General features: G+C 39.0%; 1 protein-coding gene across 1 annotated transcript; it reads left to right on the top strand.

The window, feature by feature from the left end:
• Positions 1-15,211: 15,211 nt before the first annotated feature.
• On the top strand, positions 15,212-16,533 carry LOC131330491 (uncharacterized). The gene is made up of 2 exons (XM_058364101.1): positions 15,212-15,532; positions 15,682-16,533. The coding sequence occupies exons 1-2, from the start codon at positions 15,212-15,214 to the stop codon at positions 16,531-16,533; spliced, it is 1,173 nt and encodes a 390-aa protein (XP_058220084.1).
• Positions 16,534-17,050: the final 517 nt, after the last annotated feature.

Raw genomic sequence — 17,050 nt, 5'->3', positions numbered from 1 at the left:
TGACATCCGATAATACTACGGAGTATATTACAACTTTCAATCAAATGACTAAGGTCCCGTTCCAGTTTCTTTAAAAATGAACTTTTAAAAAAAAAGATAATTTCAAGTTTAAAAATCATGTGTTTAAGTAGATGTGGCAAATGAGCGGATTTGGACGGGTTAAAACGGGTCACGGGTCAAATAGTAAACGGGTTGAAATGGGTCGGGTCGAATATGGGTCAAGTTAAACCCAAACCCGACCCGACCCGACCCGTTTTCCCTTCCCCCCCCCCCCCCCCCCTGAAGATAGTTAAGGGGATAGGTGATACATTTATAGCATTCACAAATGCATTCAAAAATTATTTTCTTGTTTTTAGAGGAAACGAATTTTTGAGAACTTGGGAACATCTCTTTTGGAAAAAAAAATTGCAAAAAACAAGTTTCGATATCCGTCTAAAATTGCAATCTTGTCATTGAAGAATACGATCGCACTGAAAATCATTCAGATTTTAAATTACACGCGAATGAAGAAATCTGAGAGAGAGAATACGTTCAGATTTCAAATTACACGCGAATGAAGAAATCTAGAGAGAGAGAATACGTTCTGGACGAAGAGGTAGTTGGCGACGATGATCATGACGACGAGGGAGGTGGAAAGGATCACGCCCGCCGAGAAGCACTTGATCTACTAGCCTAGACTCTAAACTCTAATCACTTGGAAGTTGTCTCGTCTTTTTCTTTTTTTTTTTCTTGTCTTTTTTTATGTTGAAACAGAGGTAGGGATTAATAGTGGAACAGAGGAATGAGATTGATGAACAGAAGTGGAGAGAGAGAGAGAGAGAGAGAGAGAGAGAGAGAGAGAGAGAGATTTATTTGTAGAAGTGGGTCAAGAGAATTGATTTGTGTTTCCATGAAAATGGAGAGAGAGAGAGAGAGAGAGATTTGTTTGCACAAGTGGGTCGAGAGAATTGATTTTTTGAACAGCTTTAATTTTTTTTTTTAACAGCTTTTCTCTTGAGTGAATAACATACAATGAGAATGATGAAGCAAATTACAGAAACAGAGATTGAGATGGAACATGATTCGATTTAAGGAAGAAGAGAGAGAGAGAGAGAGAGAGAGAGAGAGAGAGAGAGAGAGAAATGTTGCTTCTCTGGACCAGTGTGGGTTTTGGACTTATGACGGGAGCAATTAAAAAAAGTTTTGGACTAAAGACGGGAGCAATTAAAAAAAACAGGCCAGCATGAATCTTTTCCTTTCAACCCATATTGAACCCATTTTTAACCCACTTAAACCCATATAAATATGGGTTGAACCCATATCAACCCTGAACCCATATCAACCCATTATATTATATGGGCGGGTTAGGTTGGGTTATAAGTGGGCGAATTTGGGCGGGTTAAAAATTATGAGTTAAGATTGCCACCTCTATGTTTAAGCAAATAATTTTTTTATCAATATGGATCTTGTTTGATAGATCTTATTAAGATCTTTAAAACGGTGCAAAAAAATTAAAAAATTATTTTTCATTTTTATTATATTTGAGTTTGAAATTACATTCTTTTTGAAAAAAAAAGTTTTAAAAAGAAAGCAGAACGACACCTAAATGAGTATAGTTTTTCTCTACAAGGATTTTCACAATTCAACGGGGGTGTCAAATTATGGAGTACTATTATTTTTTTAAAATGGAGACGTGTTTATTTTTTCCAAAAGTTGAGAGGTAGTATTTATCAACTGATCCCCATGGGAAAAGCTTGTGAGTCCATAGATCGGACACTCCAACAGAAAGAGCGTATAAACGCATAGATACGCCGCTCTACAAATAAGAAGAAACCTCCCAAAGGAGGACAAAACCCCCCAAAGGAAGACAAACCCTCAAAGAGAGGACATTATTAAAACAAATAACAAAATAAAAGAAGCATCGCCGAGACATCCGCTGCCACTATTTCGCAACCACTTGATAGATTTGTAACCACCACCTCTACTTCACAAAATAGGGACACATCATTGGGAGGTAGTTGCCCAGCAAACGTGGTAGACGACGTTAGGTCATAGATCTGAGACGATGGAGGCTGAGAATAGTGGTGGACTACATCCTACCCGCAACCATTGAAACCGAAGCCTCGGAACATTGCCAAAAAATGATTTGGCTGAAAAGTTCCCAATTGATGCCCGAACTTCAGTCGCGGGATTGAGAGAGAAGACGGTTCGACGGTGGGGGGAAGAGAACAGAGGGAGAGAGATCGGAAGAGGAGAGGGGGGGGGGGGGGGGGGGGAAGGAGGGGAAGGAGGGTCACTACAAGAAATTTCGTTTTTCCTAGCTTTTCATAAATGCCGTTAAAAGTTCAAAAAATACCGGTAAAGAGTATTACCGGCTTTATTACAAATTTCGTCTAGAAGTGTGTCGGTAAAGGTACAAATGCCGAAAAAAGTCTCTATAAATGCTGGGAATAGTGGGACTCATTTGCTGCTGAGAAAAATTGTACCACATAAGACAAAATGCCACGTGGCACTTCTATGGCACCCACGTGGCACGCAAATTTTGTGGAGAAATTGCTTACCCCAAGATTCGAACTCGTAACCTTTGCCTCGCGCAGGAATGAGGCTACTGACTGGGCTAGCCTTCATATTGGCTCACCTTGCACAATGAAAAATATTTATAATATACGAAGATTTTTTCTAGCATTTTTTTGAACAAATGCCGGTAATAGTTTGGCGGTATTATTTTGGCGGGAAACTCGACTTTTGTCGGCATTTTTTTAAACAAACGTCGGTAATAATTAATTTTTTCGGCATTTTTTGAAATGCCGGTAATAGTTGTTTTTCCGGCATTAATTACAATGTCAGGAATGACTATTTTTCTTGTTGTGGGTTGTTGGTGGCTAGGGTTTGGAGATTTTGAGAGAGAAAGCCCAGTTGAGAGAAAGAGAGAGAGAGAGCCCCCTAAGGGAACATGTGTTAACAAACCCATATATGTGTAATAGTTATTGGATTTTTTTTTGCTTTCATGGAGTCAGATGCCCCCACCCAACGGCCTGTTCGTTAGCTTCATAAGAGAGGGAGATATGACTTTACCTTGGATATAGATATCCGAGATGTCTATATCCCTTGTTCGTTTACAAAAGGGAATCCAAACTATTTAATCCCAGTGTTATCTAATCCCCCTCCACCCTCATTTTTGGACACCTATCGAAATACCCTTGTCGAGCCTTACACCTGTAGATGCAGAAGAAGAGAGGAGAGAGCAGAGATTGCGATTTCTCTCTGGGCTAACGGATTTCGAATACCAATTTGCCCCAACTACGCTTTCGAACTCCCCTGTAAACCGGGTGTTTGTTGTTAGTAGTAGTGAATTGGTTTGACAAGTTCGAGACCGAGTTTGGCAAGGACTGAGTAGATCCAATTGACGATGGGAATTAGGTTTTGGTGGTTTCAGTTTCCTCTGCTGAATTTTGTGGTTTGTACATTGAAGAAGAAGATTGAGTTCGATTTCAATAACTCATTGATAGGTAGTAACAAGGAGGTCTTTGGCATGTCTAATTTAACTCAAGAAGAAGATTTTGTGGGGTTTTTTTTTTCCTCTTCGTATTTTTCCATATTTTCTCATCAAGTGAAATTAAAAAGTTAAATGTTTTGATAAAAATTGAAAAAAGTTCACTCATAAAAAGTTTGTGTGTGTGTGTGTGCGAGAGAGAGAAATTTGGTTTATTTCAAAACAAGGGCAAAATAGAAATTTGACACAATTTTACATTATCCACCCTTTTATATCCCCTCCTAAAAAAAATTAAACAAACCAAGTAACTTTCAATACCCCCTTTTTTAAATAATCCCCCTTCATTTCATATCCCCCTTCTCCCCTCTAAAACATATCCCTTTACCAAACGAGCCGCAAGTGTATATGGCATCACCAATACTTGTAGGACATTCGATTTGACACAGTCAATCATATCTTGAATGCCCAAATCTCACTATTAATTAATCAGTATAATCTAAAAGTCTTTGAATTTTGTATGTCATTAGTAGATAGACTTCACATTCACCAGATTCTTAATTTCTTATGATTCATATCCGGTAAGACAAGTAAAATGGCGGGACTTACTATACTTTCTTGCAGCCATAAAAGGGTTTCTTATGGCAAATTAAAAGTATCAGTCTAAACCTCAGATGCATTTCAGATACGTATTGTTCTATTGGCCAATACATAGATCTTTACACTATAGCACGAGATGTATGTTTTTTTTTGATAGGCAACACAAGTTTTATTAAGAACACTTGACAAAGGGTACATCAAGTGAGGGAAAGAGAGAGGAGAATCCAACCAAGGGTTGGATGAAAAAGAAAAAGAAATGTCAAAGTCCACCGACACCCCAAGGGCCAGACCCCAAAAAATAAAGCCAAGAAACCACATGGGCCTGGCCCAAATCAAGTACCAAAACAAACCCTAAGCCCAATCTACTCCAAACACCGGCAACAATCAAGCACAGCCGCCGCCAGACACACACCCGCCACCACCCACCCAAATCACAACCCACCACCTACACCCAACTCTACCACTGAACCACTAGCCCAAACTTCCCACTTTCGCAACCCACCACCACCAACAGCCAAGCCACCACCACTAACCCATCAGACGACAAGCAAGTAATCGAAACCGACAGGAACCCCATGAGCAGTTGGATCCCGAGAAAAACTGTTGAGGAGCCAGCGGTTCGATCCTCACAAACAGTTAGGGAAACCAGGAACTGAGCACTTTAATCCGTTAGCATCGAACCACCGCCACGCTGCCTGAAAAACGACCGCCACTATCACTGCCCCCAAACTTCCACGGCCAACCTCCAATCGAAAGACCAACAAAGCCGTTAAGCACGCCCACGCTCATCCATCAACGAAAGTCGTGGTGGGATCTATTCTACCTCTTCCCCTCCGGCAGCTGACAGCTCCAAGCCGTTAGGACCCAATCACCCCCAGAAGTGATGATTGGTAGAGACCAGACCGATGATAAAAAGAGACGAGGTAGGGAAGAAAAACGGCGGCAAGGAAGAAAAACGGTGAGAGAAACAGAAATCGGCTAGGGTTTGGGTAGAAAAAAGAAATGAGGGAGATGTATGTTTATGATGTACTTCCTTCAATCCCATGTGTTAAGTGTGTATCTAAGTGTTGCATCTTTGTTTATTTCTTAGTAAGGGTATTCTTGTAATTCTCTTGGTTGATAAGTATAAATACTATGGAAGGTGTAGAAGCCAGTTAACGCTTCTTTCTCCTCTCCTCTCAATCTTCTTCTCTACCTCTCCTCTCCTAATAAACCCTAATTCCATATTACACAATTTAACTTGGTATCAGAGCCTCCCGATTCAACCCTAATACAAACCTAAATCTTTCAGCGACTATATTCAGATAACCAAACATGCTAACGACATCTTTCCGTATGATGACGTCAGCGTGACCTCATCTTTCCATACGAACATCTATAACACCCCCAAATTCTGGATACGTTAATAAGACATTTTATTACAAAAAACAAAGTGAGTCTGGCTCATTATTACATCACAAAGTCTTACAAGAGTACTTTTCCAACAAGGGAGGGAACTAGGGTTCCTAACTACTGCTCTGCCTACTCTTCCATCCTAGCAAGCTCCTCGGCTCCGAAGGCCTCCAATGTATACAGCTCACCCTGTTCATCTATGAGGTCTGACACATTATACCGGCGTCGCTACCAATATAATATGTCAGGGTCACCAAAAGATAACACAGTGAGCTACAAAGGCTTAATAGAAAAACCCATACCCTCTAACATTTAACTTACAAACATTAAACCATAAAATCAACGATTTTCACATAGTTCAAACATATTTGACAAACAATGACACATCCACATTCATTATCCAAACTAACGTTAGTGTCCATGATTTTCTGAGGTTCTCCTACGCGACTTCTCGTAAACCATGTCTCCATTTCATAACCATATCAACATTTTTCAAAATCATTTTTTTAACACACCCAACCTCGGTTCCGCCGTTCCGGTCTCCCGAGTATCCTCACAATGGTTCTGCCGCACCGGGTTTCCATTGGCACACTTTGCATTGGCTCCTCTCTTCGGATAACCAAGCCACATACCCAACCTCGGTTCCACCGTTCCGGTCTCCCGAGTATCCTCACAATGGTTCCGTCGTCCCGGTTTCCGTGTCTTGTTTTCATGCATCGACTCCGCGGTAGGACTTCACATGTAATCATAAATCATTCATTGAAATCTTTAAACTAACAAGATCATCCAACTCATTATTATACCACAAGTAATACAAGCAATTCATGTATGCATGCTCATAACCATCCTAAAGATCAAAATACGAATACTTCTAAACAAGCGATAAGTTTCTATCTTTCAAAAATCCATTCTTTTCCTCTTTTGTGGAAAGTTTCAAACAACACATGTTTATTGAAGTAAAAGTTCATTATTCAACATGTTCATACCACCATTAGCAAAAAGAGTTTGTTAACCATCATGTATTCTAAACATAATAAACGATAGATAACCTTATCTACTTAAAAATACTTCAAGTTATACTTTAAACTAAAGAGTAAGGACATTCTAGTTCCTAACATACGGTTCTATACATAGAGTTAGGGGACAAGGGGTTCTACCTTACTTCTTGGCAGTTGGTTGGTTTTGAGAATAGGTCGTCGGTTTTGTGAATCAGCGGCATAAAGGCTCCGAAGTGCTTCGAAAGGAAGAGAGATGGATTTTCTCTTCCTGAAACAACTTTGCTAACTAAACTAGGCTACTTTAAAGATCTGGGGGTGGTTTTTGGAGGTGGTTTGGTGGTAGCTCTCAAGAACTTCAAGAAAACTCAAGAAACTTGAACTTTGAAACTTGGAAAGCTTAGAAATTCTATAGAGAAGTTGGAGCAAAGAGTGAAGGAGTGAGTTTAAGCTTGGAATGACTTGCTATTTATAGGCCAAGGCTCCCTCTCTCTCCCTCTCACCCGAAATCTCTCTCTCTCTCTCTCCATATCTCATTTTTTATTCAACTTGTCATGCTTTCTTTGAAAGATCAAGATCTAGTTCTAGGCTTGCATGGCTAGATTTAGTACTTTGGATTGATTTGGAAAGATTTTGGTGGAAGAAAGGAGGATGGTACAAGGTTTTATATTGGCAATTGTACATATAAGAACAATGGAGGATAGATTTTTGCTTGAAAGAATATATAATCAAAGATTGAAAGGATGTAAGAAGATCATGGAAGTCAAGTCAAGGTACAACCAAATCTCCCTCTCTTCTTCTTTCTTTCTCTCTCTCTCCCTCCCTCCCTCTCTCTCTCTCTCTCTCTCTCTCTCTCTCTCTCTCTCTCTCTCTCTCTCTCCTAGCACTAGTACACACACACACACACACTCTTCTAGGTACAAGTAAACATATATATAGGAATGTACTTAAGGTACTATATGATCTAATGGGATTTCAAGTCAAGATTTTCCTATTAAACTATTCTAATAAACACATGTGTACTTTTGTAATAATATAAGTGTATATATATATATATAAAAGTATATATAAAAGTGTGTACCATGCAATCTAGGTAGATTTCCAAATATCCAATAAAAAATTATAAGATCAAAATCCTTTATTAAAATAGTCCAAATTGACACATGTTCTTATTATAATATTGGATTATGTACTTAGGAAATTTAGGGTAGTAAATCTACTAGGTACACACACACACACACACACACATATATATATATATATAAGTATATCATCACATTGGAAATCTAGAAAATGATTTATTTAATAAACCCTGGTACTTGTTGGTAAAGACTAACTATATTATCCAATGGGTAATAATTTCCCTAGTAGTTATTGACCAATGGATAAAAGGGTGGGGTACTATATATACTAGAATAATACCATATGTCCTTTAGGCATGTGTATATATAACTATATAAACAAAATCTACTAAATATTTTTGGTAGAAAATCTAGGTTTTCTATTGTCCAATGGATAAAGATTTCCCTAACATTTATTGTCCAATGGGTAATAGTTAAAAGGTAACTAAATGGATGGGTAGTTCGGTTTCTCCAACTAGTTGGTTAAAAGCTAACTATATTTGCCAAGTAGAATCTCTAGCCAAGAAATATAATGTAGGAGTCTCAAATCTAATCATGACGGATTAACGAGAGAATTATAAAGCCATCCAAGAGAAATTAAGGAATTTAGAATAAACAACGAGATTTTTATTTACTAAAAATCGGAGTTGTTACAACATCAGCCATCGATGAACACATGGCTTGATTCGTCTTGATCTCGTGGTAATATTGGTGAGTTTTCTGGAATTTTTGGCCTTCGTCCTAAAGGTCTTTCGATTTTTGGAAGATTTTCGACTTTTTTGAACCCAGTTTTTTCGATCTGAAATTCTGGGCATGAATCGAAGCCTTCGCTGCTTGAAGCCTTGCGTCGAGGTAAACGCTCTTGTACTCAACATCCCATTGCTAAGTTTGTTTGCTATGATCATATTTCACCTTGCCTCCACTCATTTGCTTGCACATTGTCTTCTATTTCTATTCCCTCGTCTTATAAGCAAGCTATGTCTATTTCGGGTTGGAAACATGCTATGGGTGAGGAAATGAGTGCTCTTCATAAGAATCAGACTTGGGAGCTTACTAATCTCCCTCAAGGGAAACAAACAGTTGGTTGTCGTTGGATGTACACAATAAAGTATCTCTCGGATGGTTCTATTGAGCATCTTAAGGCACGCTTGGTGGCTAAAGGCTACACTCAGACCTATGGTGTAGATTATTTGGAGACATTTTCTCCTGTGGCTCGCCTAAATTCGAGTCGGATTCTTCTCTCAGTTGCTGTCAGTCGATCTTGGCCTTTGTATCAGTTTGATATTGAAAATGCATTTCTTCATGGTGATCTTCAAGAAGAAGTGTATATGGAGCAGCCTCCTGTTTATGCTGTTTCTGGTAGTGCGCCTCTTGTCTGTCATTTGTGCAAAGCTTTATATGGTCTCAAACAGTCTCCGCGTACTTGGTTTGATAGGTTTAGCTCCGTTCTGCTTGCCTATGGATTTCGACAATCTACTTCTAATCATTCCGTATTTGTTCGCCACTCTTCTGTTGGCATTGTTGTCTTGATTGTCTATGTCGATGATATCATTATTTCCGGTGATGATTCTGTTGGTATTGCTGACCTCAAGCATCATCTAGGTCAACAATTTTGTACTAAGGACTTAGGTTCTCTTCGCTAATTTCTTGGGATTGAAGTTGCTCGTTCCTCGAAAGGTATTTCTCTCTCTCAAAGGAAATATGTGCTTGATCTTCTTTTTGATACTGGTCTTCTAAGAGCTCGGCCTGCTGACACTCCTATGGATTCTACTGTTAAGCTTGATGCTGACCAAGGCGATCTCTTTGTCGATGTTGGTCGTTATCGGCGCCTTGTTGGAAAATTAATTTATCTCACTGTTACTCGTCCGAACATTACCTACACTGTGGGTGTAGTTAGTAAGTATATGCATGCCTCTCGCCAACCACACTTTGAGGTTGTGTGTCGTATCTTACGCTATTTAAAGAGTGCTCCAGGTCGAGGGTTGTTGTATCGGCCATCTACATCCTTGTTTGTGACTGGGTATAGCGATGCTAATTGGGCTGGTAGTTGCTCTGATAGGTGGTCTACTTCTGGCCATTGTACATTTGTTGGCGAGAATCTTGTTACTTGGTGTAGTAAAAAACATGTTGTTGCCTATTCTGGTGCTGAAGCAGAATATCGTGCTATGGCTCATACTGCTTCTGAAATGTTGTGGGTTCATTCTCTCCTATTGGACTTTGGCATTACTGTTCCTAGTCCCATGGAGATGTTTTGTGATAATCAAGTTGCCATCTTCATTACTAGCAACCCAGTCTTCCATGAGCGCATCAAGCATATCGAAGTTGATTGCCACTTTATTAGAGATTTATTGTTGCAGAAGCGTATTGTCACCCCGTTTGTTCGTTCTGAGGACCAACTGGGTGATATTCTCACGAAGCCTCTTGCTCGTACTTTCTTTCAGCAGTTAACCTTCGAGCTGGGCATGATTGATCTTTATGCTCAGCTTGAGGGGGAGTGTTAAGTGTGTGTTTAAGTGTTGCATCTTTGTTTATTTCTTAGTAAGGGTATTGTTGTAATTCTCTTGGTTGATAAGTATAAATACTATGGAAGGTGTAGAAGCCAGTTAACGCTTCTTTCCCCTTTCCTCTCAATCTTCTTCTCCGCCTCTCCTCTCCTAATAAACCCTAATTCCATATTACACAATTTAACTCCATATTTGACCTTTTTGGAATTCTGTGTCATTTTAGATTACTTATATCTTTTAATTTATAAAGTTCTATATGATTTTGAAAATTTTGTTTAATATAATTTGTTAAAATCTATCAAGATTTATTTTGCATATTTTTTATCATTCACATTAAAAGATATAAACTATTAAAAATGACACGCTATCCAAAAAATATCTAACATTTTGGAACAAAGGAAGTATAGTTTACCATAATAAATGTGACCGTACTATTTTTTACACGCCATATTTGCATAATCTCGTTGACTAGGTCTTTTACAACAGTAGTTTTCAATTTATAAACACAAATGCACATATAAATACTTACAAAAAATTAAAAAAAATCCCCTTAAGTTAAGAACCTTTGAGTGGCCCAACGCACTAGTATAATTTATTACTCTTTACAGACCGGGTCAAGGCCCAAGTGCATACATTTAGGCCTTGTTCTTTTGCAGTTAAACTTAACTTAAATTTTTGACCCTTTTCAAACTTAAATGCAAATAAGTTAAATTTGGTGAGTTCTTCTAACTTAAACTTAAGTGCAAAAGAACAACATTTTGGGTTTGGGATGAGGCTGTTTGGGAAGACAACAATTTAAGTTTAAGTTAAAAGGAATGACCTCAACTTAAGTGAACAATTTAAGTTAAGTTTAACACCCTATTTGGACGAGAGATTAGACCCTGGATATATCATGCGGCTGGATTGGTAATCCCTTCCCTCATCTTCTTCGATCTTTGGCTGGAAAAAAGGGAAGGCGGATTAGAGGGCTCTTCGGATTACATATCCACATGTGGGTGGATGCAGGTGGATTAGCCAACGACAAGGGTATCCCCTGTCATTGGTTATGCGGGGCCATGGAAGACAATACTGCCCTAGATTATCCTCTTCATCACGTGTTTTGCTCCATTTTTTTGTCATCCCAAAATCGAGAATAAGAGAGAGAAGAGAGAAAAGAGAGGAGGAGGTCGACGAATAATTTTTGGTGACTCCACTGCGGCGGTGGAGGAAGGAGGTTGAAGGTGTTGCTAGAGGTTAGAGGCAGTGGCAGAAAACCCCAATCTCTTCTCTTTGTTTGAGAATGGGTTCATCAGTGGTGGGATTTGTGTGGGGAAGAAAAAAAATGAGTTTTTGCAGATGGTGGGTTTGTGCAAATGGAGGGTGGAAGAGAGAGAATGGGTTTGGCTTAAAATTGGGGGCAATTCTCTTCGTCTGAGAATGGGTTTTGTTAGTACCTAGGTGGGTAAGTGAGAGAATTTTTGATTGACTTAAAATTGGGGGTAATTAAGTCATTTAACAATTTATCTCTTTATATCCACCTTTCATATTCCCTTCTCAAAAAATCATCCAAACACTGGATTATAAATTCACCATTCTTATAAGGTAAGCCCACCATTCTTACATATCACCCATCATTCCATATACACCCTCAAATCCACCATCCTTCTTGTAAAATCTTGCCTTTTCTTTAAAAAAGAAGAAGTAGTAGTTTAGTCACATGGTCTGAATAGGAACCCGACACACTGTATGAGTTTCGCAATGTTGGGATTTTACTTTAAAAATCCGACACCGCCACGATGACCCTTAAATTATTATTAGTCTGTGTTGAATTTTTGGGATTTTTTTGAGACTCAAATCCGAACGCGTTTGGTCAAAGTTTGCGTTAACGGGACATGAAATTTGCTGAGTCATGAGAATTATTACAGGTGTCTTTTTGCATGTCTCACTTTCATGTTCCACCAAAGTGTGCGTGTGTGTGTGTGTGTATATATTAAACCTATTATAGGTATTAATTATCAATTCAAAAGACAAAAGCAAAGTAAAAAAAGAGAAAGATAAAAAGAGTAAAGAAGGAGAGAGAGAGTCTCCTGCCTATGCTTCCTTTTTGCCGAGATCCATCACTTTCATTTCCGTTCGTTTCACCAGAGGATTTCCACAATTCCTTTTGGTAATCTTCTCACCCATTAATCTATTTTATAGTTACTAATAAAAAATATGTATCTGTTTATGACAGAGGAAGTAGTTTGGGAATAAACTTCTTACAACTCTCACACGTTAAGTGCACATAGCATCGCACCGATCTGGTCACTCTTTCTCACCTTTTCACCGCATCTTTTCTCCTTTCGCATACGTAGCACCCGAACCCCTAAAATTTTCTCACAAGCGAAACCCCCTTTTCGGCGAAGAGTTCGGCTTCGGAACTCGCCTTCTTAAATTGATTTAATTAGATTGTTTGCAGGTATTATTTTGACTATTTTTAACTCTAAATTTAGGAGATTAATATAGGAGCTTGATTAAGTTAATTAAAGGACTCCATCAAATCTTCGTAAACAATACTTATGCCGACCCGATGGCCTAATGAAGAAATTAGAGTCAATTACTAGATCATGTTCAACAACTGTAACAAATAGAAATTCGTGATACATTTTGTATAGGTACCAGTGCCTTGAGCTAGTTCGGTGCCACGTCAAGTTAGACACTACTTTTTGGTGAGTTGTGCATACCTTAGTTACATGTATTTTTTGAATTTTCGGAAACAAATGACATTGCTTGTTTTGCTGGAAAATATGGAACTTGAGCTTCCTGCTTGCCTTATTTGATGTTAATGCATGCAATGGTTGGTTTACAAATCTTTTGCGTTATAGTTAATCTGGACCATGGCAATATGTTTTGGAAACTTGAATTTTACTTCTTGTTAGCACATGCTTATGATAATCTGAATCATTCGAACGATGTCTCGAGCATTAGGGGACATGTAAAGAAACTAGTGGCGTGAAGTAATAAGGTAGGAGATACAGCCAGGCATCACCGAGTAACGATATCTTACCACTCTTCAATGGGGTCACTCCCCAACCGACTGGCAAAAATACCGTTGAATGTTATTATTGCTCGAATGTGTAAAAGTGAAAGGGAAGAAGAAAAGTGTCCATCTTTTGGATCAAAAAATTGAATTTATGGATCGAAATGCGTGTTATTAGAAAATTTAATGAGAATACTTGAAACGTTGCTCGGTTCTTGAATTGTTTTATTAAGGTATTTCCATGGTCAAACTTGTAACTTTGGTATACGTTTCTCACCCGAGCTTCGGCTTATGGAAACCTTTTCTAATTTTCCAGGTTATTGTAGATAGCAACTTGGGGGGCCAGATGCGTTGTTGGTTAGTTATTGTAAATAATACGTCTGTAAAAAGGAACAAGAGTGTTGTGTAGTTTTGAGACTTGTAGTACTGTAATAGTTGTCATTGTAAATTATGCTTAGCTATGTTGTATAGACACTTTGGAGTTGTATGAATAGACGCTTCCGCTGTTTCTCTTTATATATTATTTAGTGTGCTCTGAATGGTAAAAGTGTTAGAGGCCTTGGTGATTCTGTCACCAGCTGTTCACGTGACCTGTATTGGAGTTGGGACGTGACAGAGGTGATATCAGAGCCTGGTCTGGGATTTAGGGTAAAACTCCAGAGTATAGAGGACACATCACATATTGGCACTGTACAAATAAATTAAATATAGAGCCGATAGAAACAAATAAGTTAGTTAATGCGGTTTCTTCCTCCTTTTGATTTGTAGGAATGGCAAATTATAACTTTCACCAAGGAAGGGACGAATGGGGTCGTTATAAGGTGGTTTCATAGGGACTAGGAGTGTACCATTGTAGCTTTATGGACATAGCAGAGCTTATGGAAAACGTAAGGAGGGATGCGGAGGCCAAGGTGTGCCAAGAAATAGAAAAATAGAGAGCATCGGTATCCTCCACGGATGACTCAAGCGGTTGTCAGACATAGGTTGCGATCGCAGAAGCTAGTCTTTAAAATGACTATGGAACTGGCTACTTCTTCAGATACTTATATGGAGTTAAGGAATAGAATGGCGGTGAGAGGGTCCGTAGCTCAGAACTTCGCTTCATTTGCTCTGGCACAGGCGTCCACCTCAGCGCGTGCGCCTGATAGGAGGGCACAACGTGTATCTTTCTGAGAACCTATGGTCGTTGAGGGAGCCGGTTCCGATTCAGAGGAAGAGGAGGAGGATCCCGAGGAGAATCCTGATATAATTGTGATATCTTCTGACTCGGAGTAGCCAATAGGAGTGTGCTGAGATAGCTAAGTGAATTGACCATGTAAAAATGTAAAAAGTGTATAGTACGTATGGTAAGACATGTGTAATGGTACGTATGACTGAAGTAATGTATGTAATCTTGATGATGTGAATAGTTGTACATGGTGTTGTAAAAAGAAGAAGAAGATGGTGTACTCACTTTTGTTGTAATATAAACGTGTTTAGTTATGGTTGAAAGACTGTGTTGCCCTTATTTTACTTTAATTGTTATGACTAAATCTAGATTGTGATCATCTTTAATCTATTTTGTTACTTAGACACAACTATGGTGCGACGTCGCACTCAGGTAGAAATTGCGTCGCAAACGAGATTTGAACGCTTAGAAAGGACAATTGCAGACCTAACCACTATGGTTCAAAATTTACAACAAAATCAACCACCCCTTCCTCCACCACGAGAACAACCACCCCCCCAAGAATAACCACCTCATATGCCACCCCCACAGCGACAACTTGTAATACCAGAACAAAATGGTAATCAGAATCAACCCCAACCGGCAGCAGGACTTGATCTTAAAGAGTTCTTGAAATTGAAGCCTCCCACGTTTTGAAGGTGGAATAAATCCTACTGTTGCATACAAATGGCTAGCTGAAATCAAAAAGATTTTTATGGTAATTACGTGTATGGAAATGCAAAAGATGAGGTTGGCAAGTTACAAGGTGAAAGGAGAAGCACATCGCTGGTGGAATTTGAAAGACAAGGCAGAACCGGGTATGGAATGGAGGCGTTTTATGGTAGTATTCAAAGAAAAATACGTTCCTCAGGCGATCAGAGATGCAAATTGTTTCGAGTTTTTGGATTTAAAGTAAAAAGGGGGAATGACTATTGTTGACTATGAAGCTGAATTTACTAATTTGGCAAAATTTGGGCCCCACACCATTGATACTGATAATAGGAAGGCGCGTAAATTTAAAGATGGGTTAATACCTGGAATTAGAAATGTTGTTAAACCACTATGCCTGCCTACATATGCGGACGTTCTCGACCGTGCTCTCATAGTGGAACAAGGATGCGAGGATGTCAGAAAAATTTCTAAATCTAAAACGAGGAATAATATGAATGTTGGGAGAAATACCGGATATGACAATCCAAAGAGACAGAAATTGGGAAAGTGGATCAAAGAGGGAGTCATCTTGCTTGTGTAACATGGGGGAAGAATCATTCTGGAGTATGTTGGAAGATCAGTCAAGGGAATCAGGGATCGAGTATCCCAGCTTGTGTTACGTGTGGTAAAAATCATTCAAGAGTATGTTGGAAAACTACAACTAGATGTTTCAACTATGGTCAGAACGGCCATATTCAGAGGGACTGCCCAAAGAAGTTAACTGGAGCCAATGCGGTGGCAATAGGGATCAACGTCAAAAATCTTACCAGGCAGAAGACGGGGACAAATCAGAAACAAGAAAAGGCTTTCGCGCTAACTCCTAGAGATCCACGAAATACAGAATCAGTTGTTGCAGGTACTATACTCATCTGCTCCACTCCTGCCTATGTACTTTTTGATTCGGGATCAACACATTCTTTTATTGCTAGCCAGTTTGCGTTGAAGTTGTCTAAAAGCCCCGAACCACTTGCATATGAATTATTAGTGTCAGCATCTTTGAATAGTAGCACAATATGTAAATTGATATATAGGGAGTGCGATGTGAAGTTTGGGGGTAAAAAGTTGATAGCAGACCTAATATCTATGCCTATAGGTTACTTTGATGCAATTATAGGAATGGACTGGTTATCTAACAATGGTGTTACTATAGATTGTAAGAATAAGTCCATTGTCTTTCGAAACCCTGGGCTAGATGAGTTTCGGTTTATTGGAGAAATAGTGTTCTCACCTCCATATTGCATTTCTCCTGCTCATGCTCAACGACTTCTAAAAAAGGGTTGCGAAGGGTACTATTGCAGTATAGTGTCGTTTAAGACCAAAAAAGAAATGTTGGAAAGAATCCCTGTGGTTCAAGATTTTTCGGAGGTTTTTCCAGAAGATTTGCCTGGAACGCTAGTGGACAGGGAAATAGAATTCTCAATTGACCTGGCACCCGATATACAACCTATTTCCAAAGCACCCTATTGGATGGCACCAGCAAAGCTTAAGGAACTGAAAGTGCAACTACAAGAATTACTGGAGAAAGGTTTTATATGACCTAGCTCATCACCATGGGGAGCACCGGTGTTGTTTGTAAAAAAGAAAGACGGGACTATGCGGCTATGTATTAATTATCGGGAATTAAACAAAGTGATGATCAAGAATAAGTACCCACTACCCAGAATAGATGATCTGTTTGATCAATTGCAAGGGATTGCAAGGGAGTCAAATATTTTCTAAGATTGATTTGCGATCGAGATACCACCAGTTAAAAGTGAAAAGAGAGGATATTGAGAAGACAGCTTTCCGTACTCGGTATGGTCATTATGAGTTTATTGTGATGCCATTTGGAGTGACGAATGCCCTCGCTGCCTTTATAGATTTGATGAATCGGGTATTCAAGCGTTATTTGGATGATTTTGTGATTGTGTTCATTGATGATATTTTGATATACTCGAAGAATGAGGAACAACATGCAGAGCATTTACAAATTGTGTTGCAAACCCTGAAGGAACAGAAGTTGTATGTAAAATTTGAAAAGTATGAATTTTGGTTGAAGGAAGTGGTATTTTTG

Source organism: Rhododendron vialii, chromosome 1a, assembly GCF_030253575.1.
Source record: "Rhododendron vialii isolate Sample 1 chromosome 1a, ASM3025357v1".
Lineage (NCBI taxonomy): Eukaryota > Viridiplantae > Streptophyta > Magnoliopsida > Ericales > Ericaceae > Rhododendron > Rhododendron vialii.
The sequence above is the reverse complement of the archived record's forward strand: the minus strand, read 5'-3'. Positions and strand labels throughout refer to the sequence as shown.